The following is a 21,044-nucleotide window of genomic DNA, read 5'->3' as shown; positions in this document are numbered from 1 at the left end:
GAGTAGTAGAGGTAGAGTAGAGTATATGAAGTAGAGTAGAGTAGAGTAGAGCAGATAAGTAGAGTAATAGATGAGGAGTAGAGGAGGAGTAGAGGAGTTGTTGAGTAGTTGTAGGTCGAGTATGTAGAGTTGTAGATAGAGTAGAAGTACTTATACACCGTCGACCATACAACTCTCTGTTTACAAACAAATATCCTCATTCACCGACGGTACAACAACGATACAACGATAACGAGAACGGTCTCCGCCGTGCGAGCAGCCAGAGAGCAGGTCAGAGAGACCAGAGAGACCAGAGACCAGAGACCGGACTCCAGAGACTGCCTACGACCAACCCAGGCCCGAAACCTGGCGATGGCGACGAGTTTCAGGCTTTGGGCTGCGAGGTGTTACGCAGGAGGAGGCAGCCGGGAAGAAGAGAGACATACGGAGAGACATACGGACAGACGAGGAGAAGAGGAAGAATAGGGGGAGCTGGCAGCGGCTTCGACTCGACTTCGACTTCGACTCGCTTCGTTCTACCGGGGCTAACGACGAGATGCAGAGACAGGCCCGCAGGATTGGATCGTGGAGATAGCATACGTGCTCTACAATGTGCTTGTCCACCTTACATACGTCGACGCTGCATGCTGACTGACGCCGAAAAACGTCGCTCAGTGCCCATCCCAGCGATCAAGGGCGGGAATCAGGGAGGCCATTGGGCCGCGGAGACCGCCAGGTCGACCGATCGCTGCATCTGCATCTTCCCTTTGGGCTGGGATGCGCCGGAGGTTACAGAGCAGGCAGGCCGGGTGGCCGGTCAGGATAGGCTGGAGGGCGCTGGCGCTGCCCCGATAGGCTGCCTTCACCTCCATCCTGCGCTCTCCGCATCCTCTTGTCCATACTTCATTGTATACAGCCAACGTATGGGACACGCTATGGGGGACAGGATGCCGATACTTGGTTTGTGCCATGTTATTTCCCGGTATCGTGCCCGCTGCATCGTCCGGCCCAACGACGCTGGTCAGGAGACTCTCTCCCAACGATAACGAGAATAACGGGCAGCAACAGTTTACCCTGTGCGCCTGTTGATCCTGTCCTGGTTCTGCTGCTGGTTCTGTCTCTGTCTCTGATGCTGGTGCTGGTGCTGGTGCTGGTTCTCTTGCGAGGGGCTGTACGACTTGCTGCTGGCTATATATCCATCCCCATCGCCGTCCCCGTCGAGCTATGAGCCGACTATTGAATCCCCATGGAAACGGTCCGACTCGCCTCTTCTACTGTGCCTGTGTAGATGTCTGGCCTGCCATGGAGGAGAGAGATGTGAAGACATGACCTCTTGATGCCGGTTCTGGCCCTGTCATGATGGCGAGTTGCCAGCAAGATGCGAGCTCCAGTCCTCCAAACCTGGCTCCTCTCCTTGGTCCGTCTCCGCAGTAACGTCATCTCTTCTTCTTCCCCTCCTCATCGTCGTCATCGTCCTCTTCTTTTCTTCTTTTATCATCCTCTCGTCATCTTCTTCTTCTCATTTTCTCCTTTTTCTCCCTCCTTTAACATATGTCTTGGCATGTGTCTTGGCGCGGATAAGGTTGTGCGTCATGTGATGATAAATATCACGTGATATATGGATTATATCATCTTATATAATCACGTGGGTTTAGAGCCCTATATCACGTGGATTCCCCTCCCTCGAGGTTTCTTCATCCAACAGAAGAAAGTCGACAAGAGATGACAATATATCCGTCGTTGGATATATAAGTTTATCATGGATGGAGCGGAGGACTACGCGCTCTTCAGTATGACGGAGGTACTCAAAAATGTCTGTCGCACGCTTCGGCTCTATAAAGGAACTATCATACCCAATTTTAAGGGCCAACGAGGGGATGCTAAAAGGCGTAACTCGAGCATAGATGAACATGATGAACTCCATGCTTACTCAAGGCGGTCGACATGGTTAATTATGCACCTCTTGTGTCATGAGAACAAAAATTGACAATTTTTCGGCCCCTACATATATGCAGCCCCCCAGTTACTTGTCCAATCGCAACCCGCCCCCGGTTTGTGTATAAGTGGCACACTGGCCTGGGTGGTTACGTTTCAGAGGTATTTGGAAATACAGCTGAACATGAATCCGCCTATTTCCAGGTGATACACCCAACGCTATGCATGTTATGGATCAGTAACAAGGCCATAAGTCTCGGCTGCAGATAAGAATTCTATTCGAGAAAATGGTCTTAATACTAGCTCCCCAGAAAGCACTGCTCACAACCACCTATGCAGAACTGCGGAGATTGCACTTGGTGTATCTGGCCAAGCATGATAACTATAACGTTACCCGGTATCCCCTTCCAGACCTTGATATTGCGGATCACCAGCGGCCAGACACTTTCATACCTCACGAGGACAAATGAAGGAGTATTGGACGTCGTCAGCAAAAGAACCTTGAAAGTTCCGTCTTGACTTGGACTGGGAATGATTTTTGTTTTCCGACTGTTGATACTGTTTTAACGCTCATATTGATTAGGAGACATTGACGCTTAAACATTGCGAGGCTACGGCGTAAGTCAAGGGCTAAATGAGATTTTATGGTTATGAAGTATTGACAATAAAACTTGATTTATCGACATTAGACCAAGGAGTCCTCTTTCCACGCATCTTAATAGGGATTTCTCGGTTTTAAATCAATTGGGCCAACATCGACACCAGTGTCTATCCGGTCCTGAATAGATCAGCGAACAAGGGATAACCTGCCGGCTTTGCATAAAACTTCGCCCCGTGGTCTTTCAGCAGCTGGGCCGCCTCATCCATCGTCACAACCATCTTCCACATACCAACCAGCCGGTCAACCCCGAATAAATCCGGACTATTCATTGAATACTCATAAATCCACACCCCACCAGACGATGGCCAGGCACACAATATCCGCCGTCGATCAGTTTGGTCGGATAGGTTGAGGATCGAGCCGTCAAGGCGTTCTGGTTCATATCCGTCTGCCAATTCGCTGAACGGATACTGGTCCATCTCATACGGGTCCAAGGGGTCCAGGTATACGATTGTATGGGATGACCGCCATAACCCCCCTACCAGACGCAGTTTACGGATGAATGCATCTTCATCGGTTTGATTCGATGACCGAAGTACTTGGGTGAAGCGATCTAGTCCGAGAAAGTCGAGTTCGGCGGCATTGGCACCGGTTTTCTCCCAGACGCCGCTGCCATCACTCCTATGGGGATGTCGGTAATCCCTCTCAGGAGGCCATGCTGAAAGAAGAGGACCGAATCGTGCGAACTGGAGTCGATAGCCTGTCACATTCTTATTTCGATTGCAGGAGCTGGGTTCCTGGTCCAGCGCTCGAGGATAATGGTATCTGTTCTCGGGGTTGTGGAAGTAGCAACCTCTATGGTCTCGGTCAATACATATGAGATACGTAGGCCTTCATCGGACATCATACATGAGGAATAGCCCAAAGAAGATAATCCCTCCGACCCCAGCAATCCACCTCCAGGATCTTCGCCTGTGTGCGATTTGCGCGTCCATAGTGCCTCGTTGGCAGCCAGCTGGCTGAATATGACCGTAGATATCAACATTCCCTGGGAGACCTGAGCTTCAAATACTCCTATCTCGCCTTTATTGAGCTGCCTGCTGGGCATTGTCGACCCCTGAAGGTCATCTGCATCCCTATGCATGTATCTTTTCCTAACTCCTGCGTCGACTGTAAGCCCGGAGCGAAGCCGGGAGATCGGGCATCAGCTGGACAAGCCACAGTAGCTGGATCTATATAACAGCTTCATCGTCTCACCTCTTCTCGTTCCCTTTCTTCTTCTCTTCTTCTTCTTCTTCCTCTTGAGGTCTTCTTCCCTGGGTGGCTGACTTCACTACGGCGGAACCTCGGCTCGTTTGCTGGACACAAAAACCCCTCTATCAACCTCCGTCCACCACAATCACGACTCTTGCTCCAGTAACACAGCTATCATTATTGTATATATTTAATAATGGGCGACCTTGGGCCACCGGCCTCGTCGCTGGAGGCCGTCTCAGTCCCGGCAGACCCTATTCCTAACCCCCAGGACGACGACATCCACGTCCTGGTCACTGGCTTCGGAGTATGGCCCCTCTTTACCATGTCCTAAAGCATCATTATACTGACCCTGTCCAGCCCTTCAAAACACATCCCTTGAACCCATCATTCCTAATAACTTCTCTGCTCCCTCAATACGTCCCATCCACGTCCAAAAGCCAGCGCCGTATCCGCATCCACGCCCATCCGCTCCCAATCCGCGTAGCTTACGCCAGCGTTCGGTCTGAGGTGCCATTGCTCATTGAGGCCTTCAGGGCGGCCCACGATGGCCGTCCGCCTCATCTGGTAATCCATATCGGCATGGCGTCGACAAGACAGTATTACGCCGTAGAGACTAAAGCACATCGAGAAGGATACGATGTCACAGACGTCGATGGCCGGTTTGGTCTGGCCTTTGACTCTACTTTACCTGCAAGTCTACAGCCCGGCAAGCCATCGTCGACGTCAATAACACCGCCAGAGTCGTCGATAAGGGTCAATCCGTCACCTCCAAATACTGAATTTCTGCAGACATGGCGCAAGAGCCTGCCTTCAGGTCGCTCGTTTGACGTGCGCCTCTCGCATGACGCAGGACGCTATCTATGCGAGTATATATTCTATACGAGTCTGTCGATGGCGTGGGAGGAGCAGAGACCCCGGGGAGTCGCGTTTCTGCATGTTCCCGGCTGGACGGACAAGGCAAGTGTGGAGATGGGGGCCGATGTGCTGGTGGGTCTTGTTAAAGCGATGGTGGAGTGCTGGATAGCTGATAGTGACGCTATATAAGGTGGAATTGACCTGGATTTCGGCTTTTTTTGGTATATATCCTTTTTATATTCCGTAGCTGATGCATTGAATGTTGAAGCTGAATACAGGAGTAAATGCAGAATAAATAGTTATGGCATGTGATCAAGACTCCTGCTGTTGAAGTACATCATAGCCACTCCCCTAACGAATGAATGAATGAAAATAACTATATTCACTGGAATACATCCCCTTCTACATCATAGATTTGAACCTTCCCCCGGCCAGGCTTAGACTTGGTATGTCGAGGCAGAGACGTTGCCTCCCCTCCCTGTCCAGTTGACGTGGATATCCTGACCCTCGGGATACTTCTCACTGGCACACTCGGGCTTGATCTTGAACGTGTGGGCTCCAAAGTAGTCTCTCTGTGCCTGCAGCAGGTTGGCTGGCAGGTCGCGCGATCTGTAGCCGTCATAGAAGCCCAGAGCGGTGCTGAACGCAGGGGTTGGGATACCCCATAGAGCGGATTTGGATACGACGTCACGCCATCCAGCCTGGGCGTTGTGGATTGCCTTGTTGAAGAAGTCGTCGAAGAGGAGGTTTTCGAGGTCAGGGTTGGTACGGTAGGCGTTTGTGATGTCCTTGAGGAAGACAGAGCGGATGATGCATCCGCCTCGCCACATAAGGGCGATGGATGGCTTGTTTAGCTTCCATTTGTATTCTTTGGCAGCCTAGTTGGAGTTAGCACTGTATTGGAACATTTGGAAAATAAAAAACTGTGTTAAAAAAGAATTTAAAGCTGGGAGCACAAACCTCCTGGATGAGCATGAACCCCTGAGCGTAGGAGATGATCTTGGAAGCATAGAGAGCCTGCTCGAGGTTGTCGATAAACTCCTTCCTGTCGCCCTTGAAGTCTGGCTCGGGCCCCTTGAGCACCTTGCTGGCACGGATACGCTCCTGCTTGAGAGAGCTAAGGCATCTAGCAAACACGGCCTCTCCGATTAGCGTGACTGGCATGCCCAGGTCGAGTGCGTTGATAGCAGTCCATTTGCCAGTTCCCTTTTGGCCGGCAGCGTCGAGGATCTTTTCGAGTAGAGCAGTTCCGTCATCATCGTTGTGGCGGAGAATATCACGGGTGATTTCGATGAGGAAAGAGTCAAGAACGCCGGTGTTCCATTTTTCGAAGACGTCACCGATCTCAGCCGGGGTCATTCCCAGGCCTCGCTTGAGGATGTCGTATGCCTGGTAACGTTAGCTAGAGTAGGCGTGTTTCGGGGTGTATATAGAGTAGGCGTGCTCAGGGGAGTAGGGATATACCTCGGTGATCAATTGCATGTCTCCATACTCGATACCGTTATGCACCATCTTGACGTAGTGTCCGGCACCTTCATCACCAACCCAGTCACAGCACGCCTCGCCGTCACTCTTTGCCGCAACGCTCTGGAAGATATCCTTGATGAACGGCCAGGCCTCCTCGTTACCACCGGGCATCAAGCTAGGGCCGTAACGAGCGCCTTCTTCACCGCCCGAGACACCGGTGCCGACGAATCGAATGCCCTTTTCAGCCAGATACTTGGTTCGGCGGTTCGAGTCTGGGTAGTGCGAGTTGCCTCCGTCGATGATGATATCGCCCTTCTCAACGTGGGGGAGGAGGCTCTCGATGAAATCGTCCACGGGCTTGCCGGCCATTACCAGAAGCATGATACGACGGGGTTTCTTCAGCTTAGAGCAGAACTCCTCGACCGAGTGCGCTCCAACAATCGATTTTCCTGCCATAACATTAGCTTAACTCTGGTATCTCAGGCATCTCTCTAAAGCTGGCGTAAGGGCCCGGCCATATCTCGGCCATATCTCAAGGCAAAGGCCTACCTTTGGCTTCGTTCTCCAGGAAGCGGTCGACCTTGGCTACCGTGCGATTGAACGCCACGACGGTGAAGCCGTGGTCGGCAACGTTCATGATGAGGTTTTGGCCCATGACGGCCAGGCCGATGAGGCCGAAGTCAGCACTGGAGGAGGGGAAGAGTTAGCATGGTCTCCGGCAGGGAGAAGGGAGGGGAAGAAGCCTACACTGCTTGGTCGGACATGATTGCAAGAGGTGAATTGGCAGAGTCTCTGGTGGTTTCTGGCCTGCTGGAGCGGTGCAAGATTCGCCGTGATGGAGGAGCAGGACGAGCAGGCAAATCCGTGGCGGGGAGAAGTGGTCGCGGGATGACTAAAGCGGAAGTCCAGAGCCCAACCCAAAACACCGTCAGCGTCTCAGCTATCCCTCTATACTTGTTTATACCAGTCTGCTCGTGTATAGTCTACTTGTGCCTACTTGTGTATACTTATACCCTTATGCCGGCGTATGCCCCTGTTTTTATGTTGCCCGCTGCGAGGAAAACAGCGCCCTCTGCGCCGGGATATAGGGTATATACGTCAATTGAAATGCTCGTCTATTTATACTCCGTAACTCGCCCTCCCACTCCCATGCGGCCTCGCTTGCACGCTTCCCACGCTTCCGTCGCCATCGCCGTCGCCGGCCTGGTCGTTGACGTGCTCGACGTGCTCGACGTGCTCGATGCCGCGGGGGGCGCGCAAGCATCCCTGGGCTGCACCATTATGTCACTGAGGGGGCTTCATCCTTGCGCTCGTCGATGGTTTGGGTGGCCTGCATAGCTAAGTCGGCGTGGGCTATCCCTGTATATCGCCGTGCCCCGGCTTGGTCTCATCCTGTCCCGGTGTCACGTCCTCTTCTTCGTCCCGTTACCTTGTCGTCGTCGTCTTCTTCTTCTTCTTCTCTTGATGTTTCTTTTGGAAAAACAAACTTGGAAGATGTAGATATTACGTAAGTGGCGGCTTACGTCATGAATTAGTAAGACGTTTCTGTAAGATGTGCTTTGTCATCGCCAAGAAAGGATCATTGCATGACTAAGCATACACGTGACGAAGAACATCCAAGTCCCAAAGAGGAAATAGACATCGCAAAGTTGAAGAAGAGCGAAAAAGACACGAAGATCAAGAATCAGCTTCTTCTCTATCCTGCTGCCAGGCTGTTGTTCTCGTTGTATACCACCTGCGGACGATACACCGCTTGATCTTGATCTCACTTCGCCACGTCTCCCCGGCGCATTCGCGGCAAGGACTGCGTCTGGTGCCCGATTGCTCCAGCAGACAGACTCAAGGTACGTGTGCTGCACAACTCCTGCAGAACACAAGGCTGCTTGCTGCTGCTGTTGTTTTCTGCCCATCTATCCATCTATCTCTCTCGAGCACCCGTTCATCATGTCCCTCCCACCTCCTCCAGGTCTCCAGCGTCCGCCATCGCAAACCCAGAGCCAGCAACAACCACCGGCCTCGCTGCCCGCGCGCCCACCGTCGACTTCAACACCGTATACCACCCCGTCTACCGTCTCGAGGGCGCCCAGTCATGGCCCGGATGCGTCTAGAGGTGCTGCCGGAGCTGGCTACGGCTTCCAGCCACGCGCGGTAGCTGCGCAGTCGTACCAGGCACCGGCACGTACGCACACTCCCGCAGCTGCTGCGTATCCCGCCGCGTCTACATACAGTGCTGCTCCTACATATAGTGCCGGCTACCAATACCCCCAGCAGCAGCAGCATCAACAACATCAGCATCAGCATCAGCATCAGCATCAGCAGACATATCAGGCGCAGCAGACGTCCTACTATGGACAGCCACAACCCCAACAGTCGTACGATGCATCTACGTACGGCAGCCAGCCCGCACACCAGACACACAATGCGTACCAGCCGAAACGTGCCAACAACGGCTCGTACGGGAATAGGCCGGCGCATGCACGGTATGGTGAATCCTCCGGCGACCCGGAGATGGACGCCCAGATCGCCCAATGGCAAAGTGCGTACATGAGCAAAGACGGCGGCGAGGCCGCCGCTGCCGCCTCTACCACCCAGGCTCCCGGCGCAGGTCGCCGCGACGGACCATCTGCCGCGACGGGCGCCAACACTGGCCCGCTAGGCTCCTTCCAACGCCTCCACGACCCCACGGCGTCGACAACATCGACTCCTCCAAACGGCGCGGCGACCACGGCCTCCACGACGCCAATTCCCGGCCAAAACCCAGCCACGGCTATTGCTACCACCCAGGAGACCACCGAGCCAACCAAGACCGTGCTCCGCTCTGGCGGAGGCCAGACATGGTCAGACACCACCCTGCTAGAGTGGGATCCCGCTCACTTCCGTCTCTTCTGCGGCAATCTGGCAGGTGAGGTAACGGATGACTCGCTGCTCAAGGCATTCTCCAAGTATCCGTCCGTGCAGAAAGCTCGTGTGATCCGGGACAAGCGCACGGAGAAGAGTAAAGGGTATGGGTTTGTGAGCTTTTCAGACGGAGACGACTACTTCCGGGCTGCGAGGGAGATGCAGGGCAAGTATATCGGATCCCACCCGGTGCTGCTGAGGAGGGCGATGACCGAGATTCGGCCGGTGAGTGCGTCCAAGGGGAAGCACGGCAAGGGCAAGGGCAAGGGCAAGCATGGCCACAGCAGCGGCAGCGGCAGCGGGAGGGAGAGCAAGCCGTCTGGGCCAGCTTCAGGCAAGGTAGCTGACGGCGGAGTGAAGAAGCAGAAGACCAAGGGCGGCCTCAGGGTTCTAGGATAGGCTACATCTACTATCAGCTATCTACCTACCTATCTACCTATCTACTCTAAAAGTCATCCCTACATCTGCCTTCTTTTCTCTCTTATTTCTTCTCTTCTCCTTCTTATATGTAGACGTCATGGTGCCTTACATAAGCATGCCAAAAGTTGTTCGACTTCGACTTCAACTTCAACTTCGCCTTTTTGCATCTTCGCAGTCGCTGTTCTTTTCTTCTTCGACCAGGCGCTTCTTGTGTCTGTTGTCTCGCGCCGGGCTCTCTCGCCTTGCCCCTTTTTCTTCTCTGGCTCTCTTGTTTTGCTCTACGAATTTAATATTGTTCTTTTTTTCGACGCTGGGTCTGCCGGGTTTGCTGGAATCGTTGTTTAGGTGTTTCGTTGCGGCTATAAGTATACGGGTTCTATCTATCTGCTGGGCTCATTGATATTTGCGAATTCGTCTTCTGCTGGACCCGGAATTATCCCATCATCTACGCTACTCCTGCTCGCCTCTGTGGTGAAGCTCCCACGCGACCAATTCGACGCAAGAAGCAAGAATTACGACGCAAGACACACATCCAGAGCGCATTGAGCATAAGCCTACCGCGCACTCATGATGGCGACTGAGAACAAGCGGCATGTTTCCGGCGCAAAGTCGCAGAGCCAGGGCGGTCCGATGAACAACCACGCCGGTCAGCATGGACATGGACAGGAACATGGCTTCGGGCCCTCGGGGACGGTCAGCTTGGAGAAAGCACTGAGCTCAGCCATTGGCGCCAGGTAAACTCCGTTGACCCTTTCTTTTATTTACAGTCGATATAGACGGGGCGTGGTAGCTGACGTCCCTTTAGAATCCGTGTCACAACCACGCAGCCAGCCTCCGTCACCGTCGAGGGGACTCTCTTCACCGCGTGTCCAATCACAAATATCATCGCAATCAACACCAGTTCCGCTGCCAACGCGGGCAACTCGCCAAATTCAGGAGCCAGCAGTGCAGCACCGGTCCTCGCCCTCTCGCAGCCTGGAGACTTTACCATCCTCCCCATCACCCGCATCCACAGCTTCAATCTGATCTCGCTCTCGGCGGACGGTTGCTCTCCATCAGCCTCCCCTTCGCCTGCCCCATTCGCCTCCGCTCAACCTTCCATCTACCCGCTTGACATCCGGGCCCTAAGGAACCGTGAAGCCTCCGCCATCGCACGCCTGAAGGAACATGAATCCTCGAGGGGCAAGGGCGTGTCCAAAGAAGCACAGGACCTGTTTGATGCATTCCGAAGGACGATGCCGACACATTGGAGCGGCACCAGTATCGTCGTTGCCGATTCCGTGGTGATTGCTGCACCGTACGGGGTGGGTGACTGTAAGACGCTGAACCTGACGGGTAGAGACGAGGTGGCGGGCACTGCACTGACGAGAGTCAGGAAGGTGGTGAGTATTTCCCCTCCCCAGTATCCAGCTCGATGCTGATTCCAACGTGGCTAGCTTGAGATGGAACGAAAGAAGATCGAACTCCGCCGGGCCAGCACCGCGATGGCGAACTCGGGAAATTTCCCCAAGAACAACGCCGATGCCTCGTCGAGGAAGAATTCCATGACCACAACCACGGCCACCGGAGCAAGCACACCTGCCACCACCGGCTCTACCACGGCCACTCCTGCGGCCAACACGGCCAGCACCACTCCACGAGACCCGCGGGCCGCAGTCGCAGTCCCGATACGCAGCAACGCGCCCTCCAGCAGTTCCCCCAGCGGCGGACAGCGAAAAGGCGGGTGATCAGGCCGCTCGCAGCGCAGCATCATAGGGTAGGTAGCGAGTTGATATGCCAGCCCTCGTATTGACTCTATCCCTTGTATTGACTCTAGAGACATCCGGGGGTGGAAAACATTCAACCGCCCACGCAGTTACGGTTACTAGTTACTATCTGTTTAGCCATCTATCCATGTACGTACCTGACGTTAGAGTACGACTGAACGACGTGATATACAGGCATGATCGTACTTATACATCTACTCTGCAGGGAATGCATCACGCGACATGAAGACCAGCCCCTGGATGCATATATCAGTATAATAAGACCGGTGACACCCATACTCTATCTAGACTGTCTCTGCCTATATCGTGCCATCTTACTGCTGTATTTACTCTTTATATCGCTGTATATCGCTGTGTATCGCTGTAGATGTCGCAGTTTGAGAGCAAGAGGTCAGCCTTGGCTCTTTAACCTCCGGCCTAGTTTGATACATGGAGAAAAAAGGATGGAGATCCAGCTTCATCTTCATCTTCAACTTCAACTTCTTCAACTTCACCATCCTCGCATCTCAGCGTCTCGGCTTACAACGCTCGAGACCTCATCGGTATAGCTGACCGCACTGCAACTGTGGCTGGCCGGCTTTTCTCCGCCTGATCTCGTCCGTCGCCTCCGTATCCCAGCTTCTATTCCAGCATCGAGGCAAAGACCAGCGAGCCATACCATAACCACCAGCTAATTCACGGCAACTGGAGCCCCGTAAGCGCGCCGACCGCCGGTGGTGGTCTAGGATGGGCTCTCTCAACGCCAGCCCATCCCTCACGGCGACGGTCAACGAGGGCGCAATCGACGACGAGGAGATAGGCCTCACGCCACAGCAGCGACAGCACAAGCAATGGCGCGCCCGGAAGAGACAGCAGCGCGAGGAGCTGGATAGCATGGTGCCCAACGGCGGCGGGTTTGGCGGAGGACTGCCCGTGGCGGATCGTGCTGTGGTAAAGAAGCTGGCTATAAATGCATTGTTCATTGGCCTCTGGTATTTCTTTGCCGTCTCGATATCACTCGTGAGTGCTCTACTTCTGCTATATTATACAGATACTAACTGGCTGATGTAGTATAACAAATGGATGTTCTCGCCGGGGAATCTCAACTTCAAGTTCCCTCTCTTCACGACCAGCCTACACATGCTCGTCCAGTTCATACTCGCGTCTACGCTGCTCTACTTCTTCCCTTCACTGCGGCCGCCGATGTCAGGCCCCGAGACCGCCCAGGGGAAGCCCAGCAGCCCCGGCTTGACCCCGATATTCTATCTCACCCGTCTCGTACCCTGCGGAAGCGCCACCTCTCTCGATATCGGGCTGGGGAACATGTCTCTACGCTTCATCTCGCTCAGCTTCCTAACTATGTGCAAGTCCTCTGCCCTTGGATTTGTGCTCCTCTTCGCCATAGTCTTCGGTCTGGAGACTCCCTCTATAAAACTCATCCTCATCATCTGCACCATGACCCTCGGAGTCGTCATGATGGTTGCAGGCGAAACCTCCTTCCACGCCATCGGCTTTGCCCTCATAATTGCTTCCTCCTTCTTCTCCGGCTTCCGCTGGGCACTGACCCAGATCCTCCTCCTCCGGCACCCTTCCACCTCAAACCCTTTCTCGACCCTCTTCCTCCTCACGCCCATCATGTTCGTCTCCTTGCTGGCCATTGCACTCTGCGTCGAGGGCTTCCATGAAATCTTGGCAGGTATTCAGGTCCTCGCTACTGATCACGGGTCATTCAATGTCCTCCTCTTCCTCTCCTTCCCTGGCCTTTTGGCCTTCTGCATGATATCGTCTGAATTTGCGCTCCTCCGACGATCTTCGGTCGTCACGCTCAGCATCTGTGGTATATTCAAGGAAGTCATCACGATTGCTGCAGCGGGTATCTTCTTCAACGAAGTTCTTAGCCTGGTCAACGTGATAGGCCTGGTTATTGCCATATCTAGCATTGCCTGTTATAACTACATGAAGGTGACCAAGATGCGCAAGGAGGCACTTATGGAGCGAGAGGGCCTCGAAGACGACGAGGACGATGGATATGATAGCCCCGGCCCCAGCTCGGGCTTGATGAACGACGGGCATACTCCGAGCTCCTTATCTCCACCCAACGATAGCGGCTGGGGCGGGCTCATCAACCATATCAAGTCTGCCTTTGGGAATAAGCAGAGTGTGTCCGGCCCACGGTATCAGGCCATGCATACATCTGCCGATCCATGAAGGGATAGATTTTCTCCCTTAGAAAGCACTACACATGCATGTACTAGACCCCCCTTAGCATAGAGTTGGGCAGTTTGGATCCAGGTCCCCGGACTCGGGCTGGCCCCAGCACGCGGATTGGAGGATAATTCCCCTTTTATTATTATCGTTTGTCTTAATATGGAGTACCTGATGATATATATCCGGCTTGTGGAACAGGGAAACAGTGTTTCTATATGTTGGCTTTGTTATTTTGTATTTGGGCCTTGCGCAACGTACAGTGAACCATATAATTCACCCTGTTTTATACCCTTAGACTTATCCTTGCGCAAAATGACAACACTATAGGCTTTTGTAGGTATATATGGTCTTTGCCTATCTTTAGACTTATCCTTAGAAAGGGGATAAAACTTAGGGGTTTCTTAAAAGTAGATGTATAACATCTATGCCAGTTGGCCAATATTAACGTAATTTTAACAGTTTTATAGTCCTATTTCTAACCCTAGCCAACATATTTATTTCCTCCACTCTAGCTATTCAATTCTTTAACTGTTTACTGGTAGACACACACCAGTTATTCCAATCGGAGAAGAACGACGCTTGTACATGACACTTATTGCTCAAAAGCTGCTTCTTGCGGGTATCGGCATATACATCCACAATTCCCAAGACAGACTCTGTATCATGAGCAACGAGAATCTTCACGAGTAGAAGACTTGTTTGGCTACACGATGAGGCGTGTAAATTAGACGCACTATGCGTAGCTTCGTTATGAACCTGCTTGAGAAGTTCCCAAATAGGCTCATCGGATTCGACTTTAGGAATAGACGAGCCCTTGCACAATCTCGTATATTCTCGAATGACATTTGCTGTTTTCTGAACAAGTTGCTGAACGCTGGATCTTCGCAGGAGTTGTAGAAGCGGAATGATAATGTCCAACGCCATAGGGTTGGAGTGGCACTTTTTCACGTATATTTCAAGCAGGTCAAGTGCTCTGTTCTTGAAATTGACCATGGTCTCTTTGGCATCTTTTGTATCCTTCTTCTTCGTCGACGCTTGGTCACGGGCCTGGAAGACTTTGACAAGCTGCGCGTCTAGAGCCTCCATCTCATCATCGCCCATGTCAGAGCCGTGGTCAGAGCCATCGGATGCCTCTAGATCCATATCTGCACGGTGAGTACCTAGCGCGGCAGCAAGTTTGGCATCGAACTCGGCCAAATTTTCATCGTCTTCGTCTTCCTCCTCGTCCTCATTCTCTTCATCATTTTCATCGCTTTCAGACCCAGACTCTAGTTCGGCGTCAACGATTTCAACGTCGGATCCGTCGATCATTTCAACATCGCTATCCTCTTCATCTTCTTCATTGTCCTCGTCTTCATTGTCTTTATCGAATAACTCTTGTTGACCCGCGAGACTTTCCTTTGCGTCGAGAATCTATATTAATTAGATTGTGCCGCTAGAAGCTATGGGAGATGGAACCTTACCGCAAGTAGGGATTGCAGGCCGGTAGGAGTCACCTTATTTGCAAAAGCTCCAAACACCTGCTCGCTCATCCTCCGGAACAATTGTGAGGGCTTTGAAGCGAAACTGAGGAGTATCTCTACTAAGGCGTCTGATGCTTGATCGCTCTCTTCATCGTCAGCCCTCTTGTTGCTTAAAAACTTGTTATAGCACAGTTTGAGCTCGTCCAACATGGAGACTGCATCCGCATCCCCATTATATACTTGGAGAATTGTCATAGAATAGAGCAGTTTGAGTCCTTGAGCAGTTGGATCCTGTCGTCCATCATCCCGTTTGCCCTATATGGAATTAACCGAATATCCGTACCACAACCATGAGAAAGGAAAATAGCCATACCTTTTTACTGATCTTCTTGAGCGTCTTGAATGCAGCCTGGACAGACTCCGTGATGCTTTCACTCATATCAATGATGAACTTTCCAAACTCTCCGCCCTCTTCCATGTCACGAATCTTTTGGACAATTTTGTATGCAATATCCGCAGAGCGCCCACGGCTACTGATCACGATATTCAAACAGGCCATAATCTTGTTTCTAAAGAGTTCTCTAGTAGCATCGCTAACTGGAGGTTTGGGGCTGTTCACAAGATTTCCAGAAAAGTAGGTGTAGCGAGCGAGAGTAAGAATAACCATCTCAATGGCTGCGTCCAGTTCCTCGGCATCACTATCCTTACCATTGGACATTTGTGATTTGGTGATTGTCTGAAGGAAATTGGCAATCTGCTGGCGCCTGGATGCGGCTATCTTCTCATCAGCATCCGGGCTGACAATCAAATTTTCGAAGAAAGGCATGAGTTGTTTAATAGCGCCATGGGATACATCGCTGATGATTTTTTCAACAACCTTGACTTTGGCGACCTGGTCGAAGTTGATAGCTCCTCGAGGCCCCATGAGCCCACATAGTGCAGGATAGGCGAATTCGGGTTCTTTCGAGGCACGAGCTTGTACCGACTTTGTAGTTTTAACGGCAATTTTATGAAGGTAGCGATCCTCAACTGCAAGCTGATTCATCAAGCAGCGCATGAAATTCTGTGTGAAGATCAAGCTGGCTGCCTCTATTGGGGCCTCATTCAGGACCTTCATAGACACGAGGAAGCCCCAGTATTTACGCTCATCCGATGAAGCCGCAGCAAACAAACCGCCTATTCAGATATACGTTAATAAGACTCCCACAGCGTTATATAGGGTACGAGGAAACTCACAGTCAACGACTTCGGTCCAAAAGTCAGCGAAAGTCAATTGCGTCGCCTTGCTCTTCTTCCCTTTACCCTCACCCTGGGGTATTTCAGTTGACGTAGTATACAACTTGGCGAGGATGGGGTCCCATGCAAAAGGGAGACGTGGGTTCCAGACACCTGAACTCTTGACCTTTGCGTCTTCTCCATTGGGCACGTTGTGTTCCGAAGACTCCTTCATGATTTTGGCCAAGGATGCCTTTTCTCGTGTATTCAATGGGTTATCATGGCTCCAAACACCGGAAGGAAACACGATAGCTAGAGACAAAGACAGCTCCATCGCCGCTATCCAGATAGCAACACCTTCAGGGGTTTTGGCAAGGTTGTTTTGGCATAGAGCAGCAAGTACAGAATCGACGTATTTTGAGCCTCTGTTTCGTGCTCCAGCATCTCGTACAGCGTAGAAAATGATATATCCGCACTCTTCTCTCAGCCATGACTTCTTGTTGGCCAATTCAAAAACCAAAGAGACTAGTCTTGTCCAGTTTTCAAATTCAACTCCAGGCTGGTAAAGAATCGAACTTTTCAAAATTGCTTCTGCTCCAAACAGTCTACCAAAATGACGGTCTTTCTCTTCCTATATATAAATTAGAATGTTATATTTAAAAAATGATATGGAAAGAATTCTTACCTGGCCAGATTCTGAGCTCGTAGTGTTCGTGTTCGACTCCAGGAGATCAATTGTTTTCGACACATCCAACCCCGACTGGACTTTCTTCTCATCACCGTCGGACTGGCCGAATAGCATGGACAAAAGCTCCGTCAGGGCAATTGAAAACCCAAGCCTCGCAGCTTTTCGACTGCTGCATAGTCCACGAAACAGCCTCAACAACGCCTTCTCAATGTCTTCAGGTGCCGGATTCGCATCTGGCATTAGGCGCGAGAGCAGGTCACTGGCAGCTTTGAGTCTGATCTCGTCGTTTTCGTTGCTCAGATCATCATATATCTCTACAAGTTTGACGTCCACATTTACTCTCTCCCGACGGCGTTTCTTGGGATTGAATGACGACATGGTGTTTCCGACTCAAAACTTCTAGCTGAAGCTTCTCTCAAGGCTCTATCCAGTTGCCTTGACCGCGTTGTTGTAAATTGTTCATGAAATTTCGCTTGAAATATTCGAAGGGAGGTGATTACCAGATGCGGTTAGCGTTGGGACTACTTGGGTTTAGCTTCTTTTTTCTTCGACTTCAATATATTTACAAGATATTATACGTAGATAATATAAATCTTCCGATATATACTCTGTATAAAGAGATATAGATATTGGAAGACGAGGTTGAGAATGGCTTGATCTATGTGGCCGTTACGAAGATGGTGCCTCGGGATTTGTGAAGTCGTTGACCGCATTAAGTTCATCGGCTTGAATAATGTATAATGTTCAATGCAGAGGCGTTTCTCCATTCCAACGCCTAAGATTCGTTACTGTTGTCTACTACGTTTCTGTTGATACTGTTATCCGCTGAAGCAAGACGTTCCAAGGGAGGTCAACGGATATTAACGAACATAAGCATTGATGAACCCGGGTGGTTGGGCTTGTGCATCGATCTCAAGTTTCTACAACGCCTTTACTTACAACAAGGCATGTAGGGCTATCCGCATCCGTTGGACTTTGCAGAGTACCATGCATATTATAACACGGTGCCCTCTACGCTGTAGAATGATTAGATGAACTTTTATGTCGGATAGTCGAGTCCGGCGTTAACTCCGGACAAGTCCCGAGGTATATGTATATATCTTGATTGCCAGCAATGGAATATATCGTTATACTCCGCAACTCATAAACCCATATTCGTATGATATCTAACAATGGCATCTTGCAATCCCTCCAGCACTAAACGATGTTACAGAATTGCTTCCATTCCAGCAGACGGCATTGGTTCCGAAGTCATCGAGGCTGGAATAACTGTTTTGAAGAAGCTGGCATCCACGCTGGGGACAATTGAACTGGATTTTGAGAATTTCGACTGGAGCAGCGAGTATTACAAGAAGAATGGGAAGTATCTGCCTGATGATGCCTTGACTACGTTGAAAAAGTTCGACGCCATACTGTTTGGAGCTGTAGGGACGCCTGGTAGGCCATCTACAAACCGTCTAGCATGATAGAGCACTGATATCTATTAGATGTCCCCGACCACATCTCTCTCTGGGGTCTACGCCTTGCAATCTGCCAGCCTCTTCAGCAATACGCCAACGTCCGCCCAACAAAGGTATTTCGCGGCACCCAGTCACCTCTCCGTGGCTGCTCCCCCGGGGACTTGGATTGGGTAATTATCCGTGAGAACTCCGAGGGCGAATACGCCGGCCAGGGAGGTAGAAGCAACGTAGGTAAACCATGGGAGATAGCCACGGAGGTGTCCATCTTCACACGACATGGTGTCGAGAGGATCATGGGATTCGCCTTTGAGACGGCCCAGAGCAGGAGCAAAAAACAGCTTACCGTTGTTACGAAGAGCAACGCCCAGAGGAATGGGCTGGTCCTGTGGGATGAAATTGCGGCAGAGATTGCAAAGGCATTCCCAGACGTGAAATGGGACAAGATACTGGTCGACGCAATGACGACTCGAATGGTGCTGAAGCCGGGGAGCTTGGATACGATTGTTGCTACGAACCTGGTACGCAATACCCACTCCTATAACTCCGTGCAAGCAGGAAAGAGCCAGCTGACATCTAAAACAAACCTCTCAAGCATGCCGATATTCTCTCAGATCTGGCAGCTGCATTGGCAGGGTCCATTGGCATAGCTCCCACGAGCAATCTCGATCCGACACGGGAGAATCCATCCATGTTTGAACCCATCCACGGCTCAGCATTTGACATAACCGGAAAGGGAATCGGTATGTAACCCCCACCCCCCTCTCTCCCTCCCCCCTTAGCCCAGTTTCTTAGGTGTTTTATATGCTGCCATCAAAATTGCTGACAGGCCAAGCCAACCCTGTTGCCACTTTCTGGACTGCGTCAGAGATGCTGGCATGGCTTGGAGAAAAAGACGCCGCAGCCAGGTTGCTAGAGTGTGTCGAGGCCGTTTGCGAGCAAGGAGTGGTCACGCCTGACCTTGGAGGGAATAATACGACCGTCGAGGTGACAACTGCCGTGTGCAAGGAGATTGAGGGCCGGTTGGGGAGGTAACTGCTAGGTAACTGCTGCTAGGAGACCAGCTAGGTTAAATAAATTATGAAGCGTGACGACGATGCAGCGGCCCTAGTAACGGTCAAAGAAGTCAAAGAAGTGAGGCGTATAATCCCCCTTTATAACTCACGTAATAAATAGCGTGCTGTAAAGAAAAGTTATTTGTGCCCAACGCTTGTAATAATGCAGGTCATATGTATACTCCGTAATGTGTTCGATGGACACCAGGCTTTGCTAGTTCGACGAAAATTTCTGCAATCGGCTTAAGACCAGGCATAATGAAACACCCCAAGACCAGAAGCGGTTTCTGGCGAGGCAAGGAAATATAATATTGCAATCCACCTGCGGAAAGAAATTTCCGATCCATGGTTTAAGGTGCTCCGTATAAGCTCGAGGTCTGGTTCATGGGGGGAGGCGGCCATGGGATAAAAAGAAAGTCGATATCTGAAGCTCTCTGGGTCGGACCGCGCAGCCTTTTATTTAATAACCCGGAGATGAGCTGTTACACCGTTGCCCAGGTATCTCATCCTGGCCGGTCTCCTGGATTTCGTTCCTGACCGCGCAGCCCATGGCAACAACCGCAGAAACGGAGGCCAGAAACGACCAGGTATTAGTAGTTTAATAGTTGTTACTTTTATTGTATCTTTTGTATGTTCGCAGGACGCATTATTGGATGACCACGTGACTTCGTGTATTTCTCGCTTTGTTTACACGACGCGAAGACGACGACGACGATGCGGCGAAACGAGGCGAGCAGGAGGAGAACAACGAGTGACAGGAGAAGAAAGAATATGATCTAGCTGTTGATCATATGAGACTCGACGCTATCGACGGCGAGAGACCAGGGGGTTCGCGCTCTTGGCTGACGACAGATTTTTGCATCTCCGTCCACACGCCATCGAGCGGATTCGAGACGAGACGAGACGGACGTTGAGCATGAAACCGGGGAGAAGAAGGACTTCCCTACGCTCTGACCCATCTGGAAGGTCGGCGAGGTGGTGAGGTCGGGTTCAGGTCGGGTTCATGGGTCGCGGGGAGGACGGTGTTTACTTTTTTCTTCCCTTTTCTTTTTTTTTTTTTCGTCTCTTCTTTTCTTCTTCTCTTCCCTCTGAGCGAGAAGCTAATTCCTTCGTCTTCAGGCATGATCTCGGAGGCTTAACCCCACCATGGCAAAACAAGGATGGGCCATGGTGTCCGACTAGCGAGCACGACGGCCGACGGTCTCGCCGATCAGGATCACACGTCATCATGAAGGAAGTGCTATTATTATGGGGCGATTCCAAAAAAAAAAAAAAAGGAACATGAGATGGGCCGGTGGGCGGTTACGCTGGCCATTTATATCGTTCAGTTGGCTGTTGGTGTTGTACTGGTGTTGATGTCGAGTCTACTGGCGGTCCGTATATGTGAGTAATGCGGCGGTTCCCTTTGCCTGCCTGCTGCTCATTGGCGAGCGCGGTGCGAGTCGTGTTTGTTCCTGTGACCGCAATCGATGACGATGATCTCCAATCGCGGGGCTGAGAATAGAAACCTTGGGATGGCCAGGGATGCCCCTCGCACTGGGCTTGGGATCCCTGCGTATGAGTGGCCACGCTATGATGCTAGGGGGCCGACGAATGGCAAGCTCCAGACGCCAGATAAAGGTTCATCCTCTCGCAACTTGTTGCTATGCAACTAAGAAAGGAGTTTACGCTATACATGCTGCAGCGCGAATTTATCCATACAGAAGGATGCATGAGCTAACCGAGTAGGGGTGGTACCAACATTTGTATAAATATAGACGACTTGTGTGAGGGAGCAGGGAAATGTCCAGCTGGCTTCTCA

General features: G+C 51.5%; 8 protein-coding genes across 8 annotated transcripts; 5 read left to right on the top strand and 3 right to left on the bottom strand.

Annotated features, from left to right (window-relative positions):
* Positions 1 to 2,682: 2,682 nt before the first annotated feature.
* GIQ15_03737 (uncharacterized protein) lies at positions 2,683 to 3,510 on the bottom strand (the record flags this gene model as incomplete). Its single annotated transcript, XM_033551154.1, has 2 exons — positions 2,683 to 3,370; positions 3,425 to 3,510. 2 exons carry the CDS (start codon positions 3,508 to 3,510, stop codon positions 2,683 to 2,685), a joined length of 774 nt encoding a protein of 257 aa, XP_033408315.1.
* Positions 3,511 to 3,965: 455 nt separating this feature from the next.
* Positions 3,966 to 4,816, top strand: GIQ15_03736 (uncharacterized protein; the record flags this gene model as incomplete). Its single annotated transcript, XM_033551153.1, has 2 exons — positions 3,966 to 4,076; positions 4,130 to 4,816. 2 exons carry the CDS (start codon positions 3,966 to 3,968, stop codon positions 4,814 to 4,816), a joined length of 798 nt encoding a protein of 265 aa, XP_033408314.1.
* Positions 4,817 to 5,064: 248 nt separating this feature from the next.
* Positions 5,065 to 6,858, bottom strand: GIQ15_03735 (6-phosphogluconate dehydrogenase, decarboxylating; the record flags this gene model as incomplete). Its single annotated transcript, XM_033551152.1, has 5 exons — positions 5,065 to 5,505; positions 5,588 to 6,016; positions 6,092 to 6,543; positions 6,644 to 6,780; positions 6,842 to 6,858. The coding sequence occupies 5 exons, from the start codon at positions 6,856 to 6,858 to the stop codon at positions 5,065 to 5,067; spliced, it is 1,476 nt and encodes a 491-aa protein (XP_033408313.1).
* Positions 6,859 to 8,038: 1,180 nt separating this feature from the next.
* Positions 8,039 to 9,391, top strand: GIQ15_03734 (uncharacterized protein; the record flags this gene model as incomplete). Its single annotated transcript, XM_033551151.1, has 1 exon — positions 8,039 to 9,391. The coding sequence occupies one exon, from the start codon at positions 8,039 to 8,041 to the stop codon at positions 9,389 to 9,391; it is 1,353 nt and encodes a 450-aa protein (XP_033408312.1).
* A 588-nt stretch (positions 9,392 to 9,979) lies between these two features.
* GIQ15_03733 (uncharacterized protein) lies at positions 9,980 to 11,139 on the top strand (the record flags this gene model as incomplete). Its single annotated transcript, XM_033551150.1, has 3 exons — positions 9,980 to 10,146; positions 10,218 to 10,794; positions 10,849 to 11,139. 3 exons carry the CDS (start codon positions 9,980 to 9,982, stop codon positions 11,137 to 11,139), a joined length of 1,035 nt encoding a protein of 344 aa, XP_033408311.1.
* Positions 11,140 to 11,904: 765 nt separating this feature from the next.
* GIQ15_03732 (solute carrier family 35 member C2) lies at positions 11,905 to 13,365 on the top strand (the record flags this gene model as incomplete). The annotated part of the gene is made up of 2 exons (XM_033551149.1): positions 11,905 to 12,177; positions 12,229 to 13,365. The coding sequence occupies 2 exons, from the start codon at positions 11,905 to 11,907 to the stop codon at positions 13,363 to 13,365; spliced, it is 1,410 nt and encodes a 469-aa protein (XP_033408310.1).
* A 516-nt stretch (positions 13,366 to 13,881) lies between these two features.
* GIQ15_03731 (DNA polymerase V) lies at positions 13,882 to 17,109 on the bottom strand (the record flags this gene model as incomplete). Its single annotated transcript, XM_033551148.1, has 6 exons — positions 13,882 to 14,525; positions 14,751 to 14,778; positions 14,829 to 15,143; positions 15,202 to 16,004; positions 16,065 to 16,674; positions 16,729 to 17,109. 6 exons carry the CDS (start codon positions 17,107 to 17,109, stop codon positions 13,882 to 13,884), a joined length of 2,781 nt encoding a protein of 926 aa, XP_033408309.1.
* A 794-nt stretch (positions 17,110 to 17,903) lies between these two features.
* Positions 17,904 to 19,998, top strand: GIQ15_03730 (tartrate dehydrogenase; the record flags this gene model as incomplete). Its single annotated transcript, XM_033551147.1, has 6 exons — positions 17,904 to 18,168; positions 18,219 to 18,709; positions 18,784 to 18,931; positions 19,024 to 19,219; positions 19,742 to 19,830; positions 19,946 to 19,998. The coding sequence occupies 6 exons, from the start codon at positions 17,904 to 17,906 to the stop codon at positions 19,996 to 19,998; spliced, it is 1,242 nt and encodes a 413-aa protein (XP_033408308.1).
* Positions 19,999 to 21,044: the final 1,046 nt, after the last annotated feature.

Source organism: Arthroderma uncinatum (assembly GCF_011692745.1).
Source record: "Arthroderma uncinatum strain CBS 119779 chromosome Unknown scaffold2, whole genome shotgun sequence".
Lineage (NCBI taxonomy): Eukaryota > Fungi > Ascomycota > Eurotiomycetes > Onygenales > Arthrodermataceae > Arthroderma > Arthroderma uncinatum.
Note: the sequence above shows the minus strand (reverse complement) of the source record. Positions and strands in the feature narration are given on the sequence as shown.